The sequence below is a fragment of the Hyaena hyaena genome, unplaced genomic scaffold, assembly GCF_003009895.1.
Source record: "Hyaena hyaena isolate Hyena2069 unplaced genomic scaffold, ASM300989v1 scaffold_1444, whole genome shotgun sequence".
Classification (NCBI taxonomy): domain Eukaryota; kingdom Metazoa; phylum Chordata; class Mammalia; order Carnivora; family Hyaenidae; genus Hyaena; species Hyaena hyaena.
The window spans coordinates 23,133-35,403 of NW_024082073.1; the positions used below are offsets into that span (position 1 = coordinate 23,133).

General features: G+C 42.6%; 1 protein-coding gene across 1 annotated transcript; it reads right to left on the reverse strand.

The window, feature by feature from the left end:
* Positions 1-456: 456 nt before the first annotated feature.
* LOC120225576 (olfactory receptor 51I1-like) lies at positions 457-1,401 on the reverse strand. The gene has a single exon (XM_039223760.1). The coding sequence runs from the start codon at positions 1,399-1,401 to the stop codon at positions 457-459; it is 945 nt and encodes a 314-aa protein (XP_039079691.1).
* Positions 1,402-12,271: the final 10,870 nt, after the last annotated feature.

Here is a 12,271-nt window from a genome sequence, read left to right on the forward strand (position 1 = left end):
CACACACACACTTATCCTGACCTCCACAAACCAAATGGCTCCTCTCTCTCGCATGAAGCACCAAGCCTCTACAGAATTTTGTCTCCAATGTTTATTATTTCCCCCACTCCAGGTAGGAGTAGAATTATTTGTGCTTAGCCTATTTCCTCCATAAAACTTCAATTGTTTCCATATGTCAAATATTTTTCAGGGCATCTGTTACTCTTTTATGTTTTATCCTTGAAATGTCTATCTCTTACTTAACAATATACCTTGTTCGCCATTTGCAACATTCTTGGCGACTAGCACTAGTTTTTTCACATGGTTAATGTTTAATACATATTTATGTCCTTTTATTGAGTCAGCTGTTCTTTTATTTGTATATTCACAACTGTCAAGATCCTGGTTCCCGTCCCCATGTCTTAGCATTCCTCAAGCTGGCAAACAAGTCCACATCTTTTCTTTCAGTAGCCTTCCTCAGCACTGCAATTTATAGAGGATTTTGAGGACCGCTCTGCGTATCTCCTTTGTCTTCACACTGTAGATGATGGGGTTGAGCATGGGGGGTACAAACAGGTAGATGTTGGACATCATGACATGAACGACAGGTGGGGCACTCTTCCAGAAGCGGTGGATCATGGAGACAGCAATTATGGGCACATAAAAAGCCAGCACTGCACAGATATGTGACATGCAGGTGTTGAGTACCTTGAGCCGCTGCTCCTGGGATGCGATGGCCAGCACGGCTCTGAGGATCCACGCATAGGAAAGCAGGATGAATGCGGAGTCTACGCCATAGGTGAAAATGACCACAAACAGCCCATAGATGTTGTTAACATGGGTGTCTCCACACGCCACTTTCATGAGGTCTGGATGGAGGCAGTATGAGTGATGCAGAATGCTACCCTTGCAGAAGGGCAGCCGTTTGACCAGAAAAGGGAAAGGGAAGAGAGTGACAAAACTCTTGGTGAGGATGCCCAGGCCCATGGCCAGGATGCGGCCATTGGTGAGCACAGTGGCATAGTGCAGTGGGTCACAAATAGCCACAAAACGATCAAAGCTCATGGCCAGCAGTATGCCTGATTCCATGAAGGAGAAAGTGTGGATGAAGAAGAGTTGGGCCAGGCACATATCTGCTGCCACCTGTCTGAGACCCAGCATGTAGAAGGGGAGCATGGTGGGCAGCGTGGAGGCAGACAGGCCCAGATCAGTCACTGCCAGCATCGACAGGAAGTAGTACATGGGCTGGTGCAGAGTAGGCTCTCGAACCACCAGAGTGAGGATGCTGAGGTTGCCTATGATGGAAATCAGGTAGAGAATGCAGAAAACCAGGGCAACCCAGGCATGGCCTATCTGCATCCCCGGAATACCTATCAGCTGGAGTGTGGCTGGCTGGAAGGGGGTACCATTGAGGCCCAACATGGCAGGCAGGTGGGAGAATACAGATGGGGGATGAGCCCCTGAGGGTGCGTTGGGGGAGCTCTTCACTTTCTTTCAGACATCCTGTCTCCAACACAAAAGGTTAGAGGTGGAAAGTGTTGATCTATGTTCCTGCTTCTCCCATCAGACTATGAGCTCTTTGAAGATAGTAACTGGGTTCTACTCTTTTCTAAATCATCAGTGCCCAGCACCCAGTCTAGGCCATAGTAGGAGCTCCATGAAGGTGTGATGATCAGGTGAGTGCCCATGACGTGGCAAGCCAACCAGGTAGGAGACAACAGCAATGATGCTCCCTCATCTTCCCCTTAAAGTGCACCATCCCTTCCTGTCCCCAGTCTCACCCCAGAAGCCATATTCTGGAAAATCGGGACAAATAGAAATTAAGATAAACAGGGGAAAGGAAACACCACCCATTCCTTTGGGAGCCATATCGTCAATGGTGTAGATGAAACCTCTCCCGCTGTAAACATACAGCTTCAATAAGCTTTACTCAGACTTCTCAGGCTCACAATCTCATGGCACACCCCAAACATGTCATCACGAGAAACGGTCCCACCTCTGAAATCTTAAAGATTTTTTTTCTTTATCACCATAGCCTACTACCTTCAACCTCTCCTACCTTCTCATGCCCATGTACTTGCTCTCAGAGTCTCAATAATTCTTCCATATTTTTCTGGTCTATTTGTCTATGAGCCCCTCCTCACTTTTTCTCTGACCTACTCACACTGGGACTGGTATCTTCATCTTCTCTTTGCTTCTCTTTCACGATCACACAGGAAACCCCAACCTTTAATAAATTCTATAACCAAACTTCCAGGTGTACAGCTGGATAAAACCAAAGAAGCAAGTGTTTGATTGGAGAAGAGAGAGACAGACAGACAGACTGATTTTACCGCTACCTAAATTTTAAACTCAACATCTTTATCTATTCTTATCCCCTTGGCTTTCTGAGAAAGAGATGTCTCACCTTCTCTGAGGCCAGGCCCTCCACCTTCAGCATTCGATGTCTTGTTATCTCTTTCAGAGACCACTTCCATTAGTCTATTGCATTGTATCTTCAGCCTCTCCATTTCTGTCTCTTTCCTCTCAGGCAATAAGCATGTGCAAGACCAGCCCATCAAGGGGACATATCCTTTCCTCTCTTGCTGTCAATCTATTACCTTCCTTAATTCTTAGTCAAACTTCCTGGAACACTGTCTTTCTGGATGCCATGGAAAGGAGTTTGTTCATGTCTGCTTTTCCAGTTCCGTTCTGAGATCCTGAGAGTCAAGGTTGACCTTACCTTCTATCATCTTTCAATTTACTGTGCTGTGGTGTCCACACTTCCCCCTCCCAAATTCCCAAAAAGTGAATTTCTCTCTGCTCACTGGAGAGCCCTTTGTTGCTTCATCCATTTGAGCTCTCTACCAAAGTTAACATTGTTGGCAACTCTGTTTTCTTCTACCTTGGCATATCTTTCTGTAGCTTCTTTATTGACTCCTCTTTCTTTGTCTTTCTCCAGAAAGACACTCTAACTCCATGAAACCCATGTCACTCAAACTCCAGAAAGAGTAAACAATAGTTGGAATGGTGCAGAATGAGAAACCATACCATTAAGGGCTTCATCTCAGTCTTTATCCAAAATATCTCTGTAACTGTATTTTGTACGATACTTGATATCTTACAGATATCTCTATTCTGTAGAGAATAGGGTAGTGGTTGCCACGGGCTGAGGGATGGGGTGGGAGGGAAACGGGGTGAGGTTAGTCAATGGGCACAAGCTTCCAACTCTGCAATGAGTAAATTGCAGCATGGTAACTCTAACTCGTGCTGTGATAATACATACTTGATAGTTGTCAAAAGAGTAGATCTTAAATGTCACCTCACACACACACACACACACACACACACACATACAGGCAACATGAAAATTACATAAGGGAATGGAGGTGTGAACTAATCTTATTGTGGGGATCATTTTGGAATATAAATGTATACCAAATCATCACCTCATAGACCCTAAACTGACATATGTTAAATGTCAATAAATCACAATAAAACTGGAAAATTTTGTATTAACAATTTAAAACAAAAATAAATTTCCACTTTTGAATTTAGGGTAATTACTCCCTTATTTTCTTCTAACAACTCCTTATTCTTTGGAAATTCTAGAGTTTTCATCTTTTTCCTAGTCCTCTTAGTGAATATAGTGAAATTAGATGATGCCTGGCAACTGGACAACACCCAGGTATTAGTGCTGAAAGTATGAGGGCCATGAGAAGGAATTTGTCTCTTCCTTTGTTTTCTGTCCTCCAAATAAGAATCCAAAAGAAGTGAAGTGGTAGGATTTCTTTTCCCTACTCCCCCTATAAACTTCTCTCTTTCCCTTACCCAGGCTTAAAAGCCAAGTCTCTAAGAAGTCTTCTTAGATCTAGCCTATCCAGCTTTGTTCTTTTATCATCTTCACTCCACTATTACTTCCACGTACTGAAGAAATGGAAAGACTCTTCAGAGCACCAGCAGATACTAAGGTCTCTCTCACAACAGAGAGATACCCCACTGTCCTTGAATCCAGGTATGCAAATTTAGGTAAACCAGAAGGGCGTAGTTCATCCATGCTCCAGACTTTCCTCAGTCTAGAGAGCAACCCTGAAAACTTGTACCCCAAAGGAAACATGCTCTGCCACCACATAATGAACGCTTTTCATTGTATGGGTGGAAAGTGTGTCAGTTAAAGGTGCCTAAATGTGATTCCCCTAGAAAGAAAAGTCAGGAGGATAGAGAAAGACACAACAAGGTGGTTCTCTTGAGCAGGATGTGGATGAGCATGGACACATGCGTGGTCACACAAAAGTACCATTAAATATACATGCTTACACACCTGCACATACTAGGGTACTCAGATATTCAGAAAGACTATCTCATATCACACCGACAGAAACTATCATGCACTCCTTTGGTCACACATAACATGATCACAACCACAGACGTTAGGAAGACTCCAAGCTACTCACTGACATTATACAGTATGTGCGAAATATCCTCTCATATTTATACGCTTCAGAACACAGACTTGCAAACATGCACACACATTCACATATACACACGGTGCCACAAACAACACATCAGTAATAACAGACCCCCAGTAATATCTCTACCAATTATATTGCCATGACAGACTCAATACTAATCTCCCAGCTAAGATTGAATGCCACATGACTGAATGACTTCAATTCATTTGGTTCTGTGATTTTTTTTCTCCAGCTGCATACCCAAAAGGTTAGGTGTATGAGGCAATAATTCAAATTGCAGGCAAATGAAAGTATGGACAAAATCTAGATCTGATACCTCTAGATCTCCTCAGCCTTAGAGGTTTACAGTTTGGTATCAGGGTTTTGGTTCAGATGGAACCTGGCCTCAGTAGCTGTGATCCTTGACTTTGCAGGCCAGAAGATTTGGTTCATGTCCAGAGGAGAAATGTGAGGGTCAGAGTCCACCTGGGGTTGCAGTAGGAGTGTTAAAGCTTGGGACAACTTCCAGACATGGGGCCCACATGGGCAACCCAAAGGAAGGGCACTCACTGGGTGTCAGACGGTTCTTTTCCCTGTAGCTGGATGCGCTGGTCTGGGAGTCCAGCTGGCAGAGCAGCAGCAACTCACTCTCCTGTGACTCAAAAATTTATGCCTACCCTAGAATCCCAAAGCTCGTTCATCCGTGGTAGGAGGAGGAGAAAGCAGAAACAATGGACAAGATGGTATCCATGGGTAGTGAGCTGGGCCATCTGAGAACTGCTCCCAAGAGAATCCCGTTCTTGGCCTCATCAGCCCTGATGTCATCATCCATATCCGTTACTATATTAATTAACCTTTCCTTGACCAGAGGATGAAAACAGATGTATGCAAAATATGCATAGTCATAGACATTCTGAGACTCCCACAGACACAACTCTAGACACGGTTAGCCATTTCTTTACCAACATTTGCACTGCTTCTTTTTGATCCATACACAAACAGAAAAACACAAATACACTCAGTTGCTCAATGCTCTAATCACCAATCACATATCTTGACACATCAAACACACACTGCAATCTCTGTATTCTTACACTGATTATAGAGATTATAGAGACTGATTATAAGGGTCATTGGAGACTCATATAAATACTTGAAAAAACAAGCAAATATATTCCTGTGATCACATATCCAAAAGTATACATTACAAACATATCCACATTCTCATTAAGAGACCAACAAAATATCCAAGGACTTTACATCATCACCACATCTATTCACAGATTTCACATATGGAGTTTAAATGCATTGCATATTTTTTGTAAAAATGCATGTCAGCACCTACAAACATACTTCTTATGTAAGCATTCCTTTACTCCAACACTGCATGGAAACTAAAAATTACAAATTTCATTCAATTCAACTCAAACCCAAGACAAAAATTAAAAACCACATTTCTGAGCATTTTTCTCCTCCAGGTATTATTTCAAAGTGTATATTATACAGAGCAACCTTGCCTATTCTTGCAAAGATAAATACTGGAAAACTGATCCTTTCAGCAGTGCAGACAAATACGCCTCAGAGACTAGCTAGAAATATCTCAGAAACATATTTCACAAGGAAATCGAAGCATTTGTCAAAATGTATCTAACATAAGATCTGTGCATTATGTGCTTGAACAAAATCAAAGAACAACATAAAATATCAAACTTCAATTAATGATCTGAATGATGCAATATTTAGGGAGAAGGGAGATGCCTCAGTAAGATAAATGGGCTGATGGATGATAGTGGAATGGATATGTCCGTAGATACAGGATAAAGCAAGCAGAATCAAATATCAGTGATCTGTGACAAGTAGACTGATGTTCACTGTCAAATTAGTTCAAGTTTTCTGTGTTTGAAATTTTACAAGATAAAACATTGGGAATTTTTGTTTAGGACTTGGGCAGTAGCCCGCTCCAACCTGAGATCTCCAGTATGCCGATCCTCCTTAGAAATCTTACAGCAGGAGGCACGGGGGTATCCCCCACACCTCAGCACCAGGCCCGACACCCCCACCCAATTCCTGATCACTGGAAGGAGCTGGAAGTTCAGCGAGGGCCAAGGGTCAACCTAGCCCAGCTCTGGCCTAGCTGACCATTGCCCACCACCCAGCTGGGGCGAGAAGGCAACTGGAAGCCAGGTGTCCTGCACTGGAGAACAGAAGCACCTCCAGCGGAGGGTCAGAGAAAATCAGGTCTCTCCCAAGAGACTGCTCAACACCGCTCTCCCTCCCCAGCTCCGCCCACTAGCTTTGACTCCCTGCCCCTTGGATGGAAAGAGAATGATGGAGGTGCGGGAAACTGAGACAAAGGGTGTTTGCCCGATGGTGATACTATAAATAATATAAATAATAAAATTAAAAAGCAAGTGGAGCCAGATATAGACCATCCTCCCGAAAGCACACACCACGTTTAGAACCGCAATGAAAATGCAGCTTAGTGCAAAATGATTTCAAGTCCTCACTGAAACCAACCCTGACCATCTTTTGTATAAACTCGGTACTCCTATGTGTTATGGGATACATTTATCTATTTGGATAATGGATGCCTTTCATATGGTTAAAGACAAGAATCAAATTTCTCAGTTGCGGCTTGCTTTGTCCCAAGGCCAGCCGCTTATGTTTACTAAAGACACTCCCCGCCATCTCTGTGCCCCATCCTAGGAGAAGCTGGTTTCTTCCCAGACTATTCTCTGCAGTGGAGGCTGCAGAACCAGGCAAAGCCAACCATTAACACAGTGTGATCGCTGTTTTCAGGGTCAAATACATAATGCCCTAAAGAGAGAGTCATGAGTTCTACTTGAATGGGTACGGTTTTTCAGAATTTTGGTTGATTTGATTGTCAATCTTGAAGTAGTTACCAGAGAAATCTGGCTATTTGGCTTTGAGAGAAAAGACCTTATAAACAGAATTTCTACTCCTCAGAATGCTACAAGTTCAATTACCTTCCCCTTCCAGTGAGTCTGACCCCTTACAGAGTGCTGCTGGCTAGTCCATGAGAGATCATGGATCTTAATGTGACCGTGAAACCGTTTCACATCGCAAAGAATGAATCATTTATGTTTCTATCCAGTACCAAGGATACCCATGTTTACCCTCAGATCCACCACTCACTCTTCTGTAGCTCTTTCCCCTATTACAGGGGACCAATTACTTGAATACCCCATACTCCAGCAGGAGATGGGCTCAGGTGTAGGGAGCGCTGGCAGGCAAGGGGCATGTCACTCACTCTGCTCTCCCGCCTTGAAGCAGAGTCTCCCACCTGGGTCTGCATCTCTATCGAGGCTCCAGCTTCTGCTGGGCGAAGTTATCTTGGCTGTGGCTCCAGCGATGGCCACCTTTGACTCCCCAGGCTGGGAATTGCAGTGGCTTCCTGCTGTTGCAAATCTCTAGGTTGTGTTCCTTTATGCTGGTCAGTTTCTCAGCTCTTTTGAAACTTGTGTAAACAATTCCCAGGATTCAGCTCATTGTTATATTGTATGGTTATTATGTTACTGTTTCTCAATTTCAAGCCCATTTTATACTATTCTTTGTAATACAGGGGCTGAACCTCTGCGAAAGGCATGTCTCCTTTGAATAAGAAAAGGGTTAACATTAGGCAGGGAGAGATAAGGGAGCCTGGGGTGGAGGGAGGGGTGGGTGGACAGCAGCTTCAAGTGGGAAGCTGAAGAAGCAGATCTGTGGCGGTAAAGGGAAGCGGTGGGAAGATGAAGGTATTTCAGACCTGCCTAGGTAAGGTGCATGAGTGGAGCTTCACAAACTTTCTGATAAGGTCCCAATAAAAAGTCAGGGACAAAAATCGTTGGTAGGTATCCAGTTGAACCCCTCTCACTCTAGAGAGCTTTGTTCTTTCCCTCAATAAACTATTGCTTGGCTCACTCTTGGTTGTTTGGGAGATTCATTCTTCGACTGTGAGACAAGGACCAGTGTCTCTTCCACCCTCCAGTAACACTTTGCCAGCCAGCTCCCAAATCTGCAAATGCAGGAATGGCGAAGCTAGAAGCAGCAGTGGTAAGATTTGCATTCTGTCCCTGCTGGCGGCAGCCCAACCACACCCCTGTGTGTTAATTGCAGGTTAACCCTGCCTGTTAAGCACTGCAGGTTAATTCCAAGGGTTATTGTTCCATGTTGCAGCTTTCCACGCTTCTAGAACCAGGCTTACCATGACCTATTAAAGACCTCAGAACAAGCCAGAAAGATGGCCTGCCCTCCATCTCCCACTGCAGCATCTCAGAAGAGTGAGTCCCAGGTACACAGGCCTCTTCTCTGAACTCTTGAGACCCCAGCAACTTCTTTTTTTTTTTTTTAACGTTTTATTTATTTCTAGGAGAGAGAGAGAGAGAGAGACAGCGTGAGCAGGGGAGGGTCAGAGAGAGAGGGAGTCACAGACTGAAACAGGCTCCAGGCTCTGAGCTGGCAGTCAGCACAGAGCCCGACGCGGGGCTTGAACCCACGAATCGCGAGATCATGACCTAAGCGAAAGTCGGACGCTTAACCGACTAAGCCACCCAGGCGCCCCGACCCCAGCAACTTCTAAACAGCATCCACTGTTCAAAATCTGTTTCAGCTTGGGCAGGGGGAGCTCTCCTCCTTCAGTCTGATCAGAATTAATACTCTCATCTCCTCTTTTTATTCCCCAGCACTACGGTTAGAAGAGATTTCTGGAATTGACACCTTCCCATTCCTTTTTTCTGTATGGGTTCTCTAATAATTGATTAACAAACTTTTACATGATGTGGTCATATTCTGACTGTACTGTCTCTGGATCCAGGTCTTTGTCTCCTGGGTTAGATTATGGCTAATACATATGAATTCAGTACTGAGCACTGCATTTTGAGGCCCATGCTATGACATGGAGAAGCAGGGCTGATTAGGAGCACTGGGATCCTTCTCTGGGAGGACTTGGAGTATATTTGGAAATACAAGTGATTCCATTGCCATCACTGTGAAAGGACGCTTATGAGAAAGTAAGGCGTCATGTGTGAGTACTCATGCATTTATTATACAATTAACCAGAAACAACTGAACAGAACAGACACTAAAATGTTTAAGATGCTTAAACAAGAAATACATTACATTCACAATATTTTCATCAAATAGAGTAGGAATCAGATCATGAGTTCATTCATTCCGCAAATGCTTACTGAGTACCTACTGGTGTGCTACAATATTTTTAATAATGAAAAAAAGTAAATAAATAAATAATAAATGAATAATGAATAAATGAATAATGTAGACAACTGTGAACGAACTAGTAAAGAATTATTCTGATGGGGTTTCTGTTTTAATGGAGATGACAGGCAAAAAGAGCAATAAGATAATTTTAGAGCATGCAAAGTGGAGATAGTATGTGCATGCGTGCAGGTGAGGGATAGACAAAGAGTATCTCAAGTAGGCTCGGTTCTGTCAACGTGGAGCCTGATGTGGGGCTCAGTCTTATGAAGTGTGGGATCATGACCTGAGCCAAAATGAAGTGTTGGATACTCAACTGACTGAGCCATGCAGGTGCCTATAGGCTATTTTAAATAATGCAGCAATAACATAGGAGTACATATAGTTCTAAAAATTAGTGTTTTTGTTTGTTTTGGTTTGGTTTTGGTAAGTAGTAGTGGAATTACTGAATTATATGGTATTTCTATTTTAAATATTTGAAGAACATTTATGCTGTTTTCCACAGTGGTTGCACTGATTTACATTTCCACCTGCAGTGCACAAGGCTTCCTTTCTCTCCACATCATTACCAATACTTTCTATTTCTTGACGTTTTAATTCTAGCCATCTGGTAGGTATAAAGTGATATTTTCCTGTGGTTTTTATTTGCAATAATCTAATGATTTGTGATGTTGAGCATCTTATGATGTGTCTCATTGCCACATTGAATTCATAATTTAATGAGATAACGAGTGTTTATTTTAATATGCTGAGGGCATTTTGGTAATTTTTTTACCTATCAATAGGCACTAATATGGATGCAGAATTTCAATTCCAGAGTGTGAAGGATTTAATCAAGTATCCATGTAGACTAGACACATAACAATGGTCTTTGTATACTTCATTTATTGTTTCACATTTTATTGAACAAATATTATTGATCCCCCAAGATATAGTAGGGGGAGAACACAGGCCAGACTCCTTCCTTCTTTATAGACTCCCAAAGAGAGTTATGTGGTAAGAGGCTGACAAAATTGTGAGTAAATCCCCTCATTGACAACACCAGCAACCTTTCAGGTATAATAAAGGAAAAGGAAATAATTGGGAAACATCCACTTGTGCCAGAGGTAGGTTCAAAATCTTTGGGTGAAAGATTCCAAACCCCATGTATAATTCTGACAATGGCTGGTTTCACTACCTGTTATATTTCATCTCAGAAAATATTGCTCAATTTAGTTTTAAAGAAACTTTGAAACCAATAAATGATAATAAGTGGACATGATACCATCTGAGAGTACATGTGATAACTGCTAAGACAACAGCTGATAAATTCCTATATCACACAAAGCCAGGCCAGAGTGGATAAGACATGGTTTCTGTGATTATGACATTGACAATCATGTTACTGTTCATTCATTCTAAAGGACAATTAAGATCCAGGCACCAAACAGGTACTGGGGATAAAGCAATGAATATAGCATGGAGACCATAATGAATATAAAATTGTAGAGCTTTTAAGAGGCGCCTGAGTGGCTCAGGCAGTTAAGCATCTGACTTCAGCTCAGGTCATCATCTCACAGTTCGTGGGTTTGAGCCCCATGTCTGGCTCTGTGCTGACAGCTCAGAGCCTCGAGCCTGTTTCAGATTCTGTATCTCCCTCTCTCTCTGATCCTCCCCTGCTCATGCTGTCTCTCTCCCTCTTTCTCTCAGAAATAAATAAAACATTAAAAAAAATTTTTTAATTGTAGAGATTTTCAGTAATATTTGATAAATTCTCTAATGAAGAAATGAAAGAACCTAGAGTGTTACGAAAAAGGTCAACACGTTGAGAAAAGAATCACAGAGCAGCTAAAGCTTATAGGAATCTTGGAGCTGCGGGATTCAGCAGGACAGGGTTAAGTGGCAGAATTCCATGCAGAGGAAATGATGTGGCCACAAGGACAGAAGCACAAAGCATGAAAGTGAGTAGTTAGTGATTCAGAATCTGCAGCAGGTCGTGGTAACAACTCTTTCTGAACAATGTCATAAGGTGAGGAGTAGGAAGAGATGGCGAGATAGAGGAGCAGCAAAGGTATTGGTCGCACTTAGCTGTAACCTTGCCAAGGGAAGGGTGTGATAAAAAAAATAGGCAAATCCCAAATTGCATAAATTCAGCTCAGAAAATGGTGCTTTGAGGAAAGAAACTACAATCTGCCAGGACTTTGAGATGTACATGTATACACGGAGCAGAATTTTGAAATGAATTCTTCATATCTCAAAATGGCTAATACATGAGCATAGTGGGTTCTATATCCTTAATGAAAAACCATGGGGAGATTGTGATTTAATTTTCAGAGAACCCGTTAGCCACATTTCAAACTCCTTCTCAGAATTCAGTGCTTCTCCACTGGGGTAATTCATTCCCTCAGAGGCGACATAACTGGCATAGAGCATCTGCTGTGTGAAGATCAGGGATGCAGCTAAATACCCCACAATGCAGAGGATGTCACACTGAAACAAAGGGTCATCCAATATAGTAATATGGGTCAGATGAAAAATTCTTCCCTAATTAAAGTTATAAAAAGGTTGTGAATTAGAGGGTTTGAATAAACATTTCTAGAGAGATCTGTTGGAGATTGCTAAGCCTTCAGCCCCACACCTACACCAAAGAGAAAGGGACAGGGAGGAAC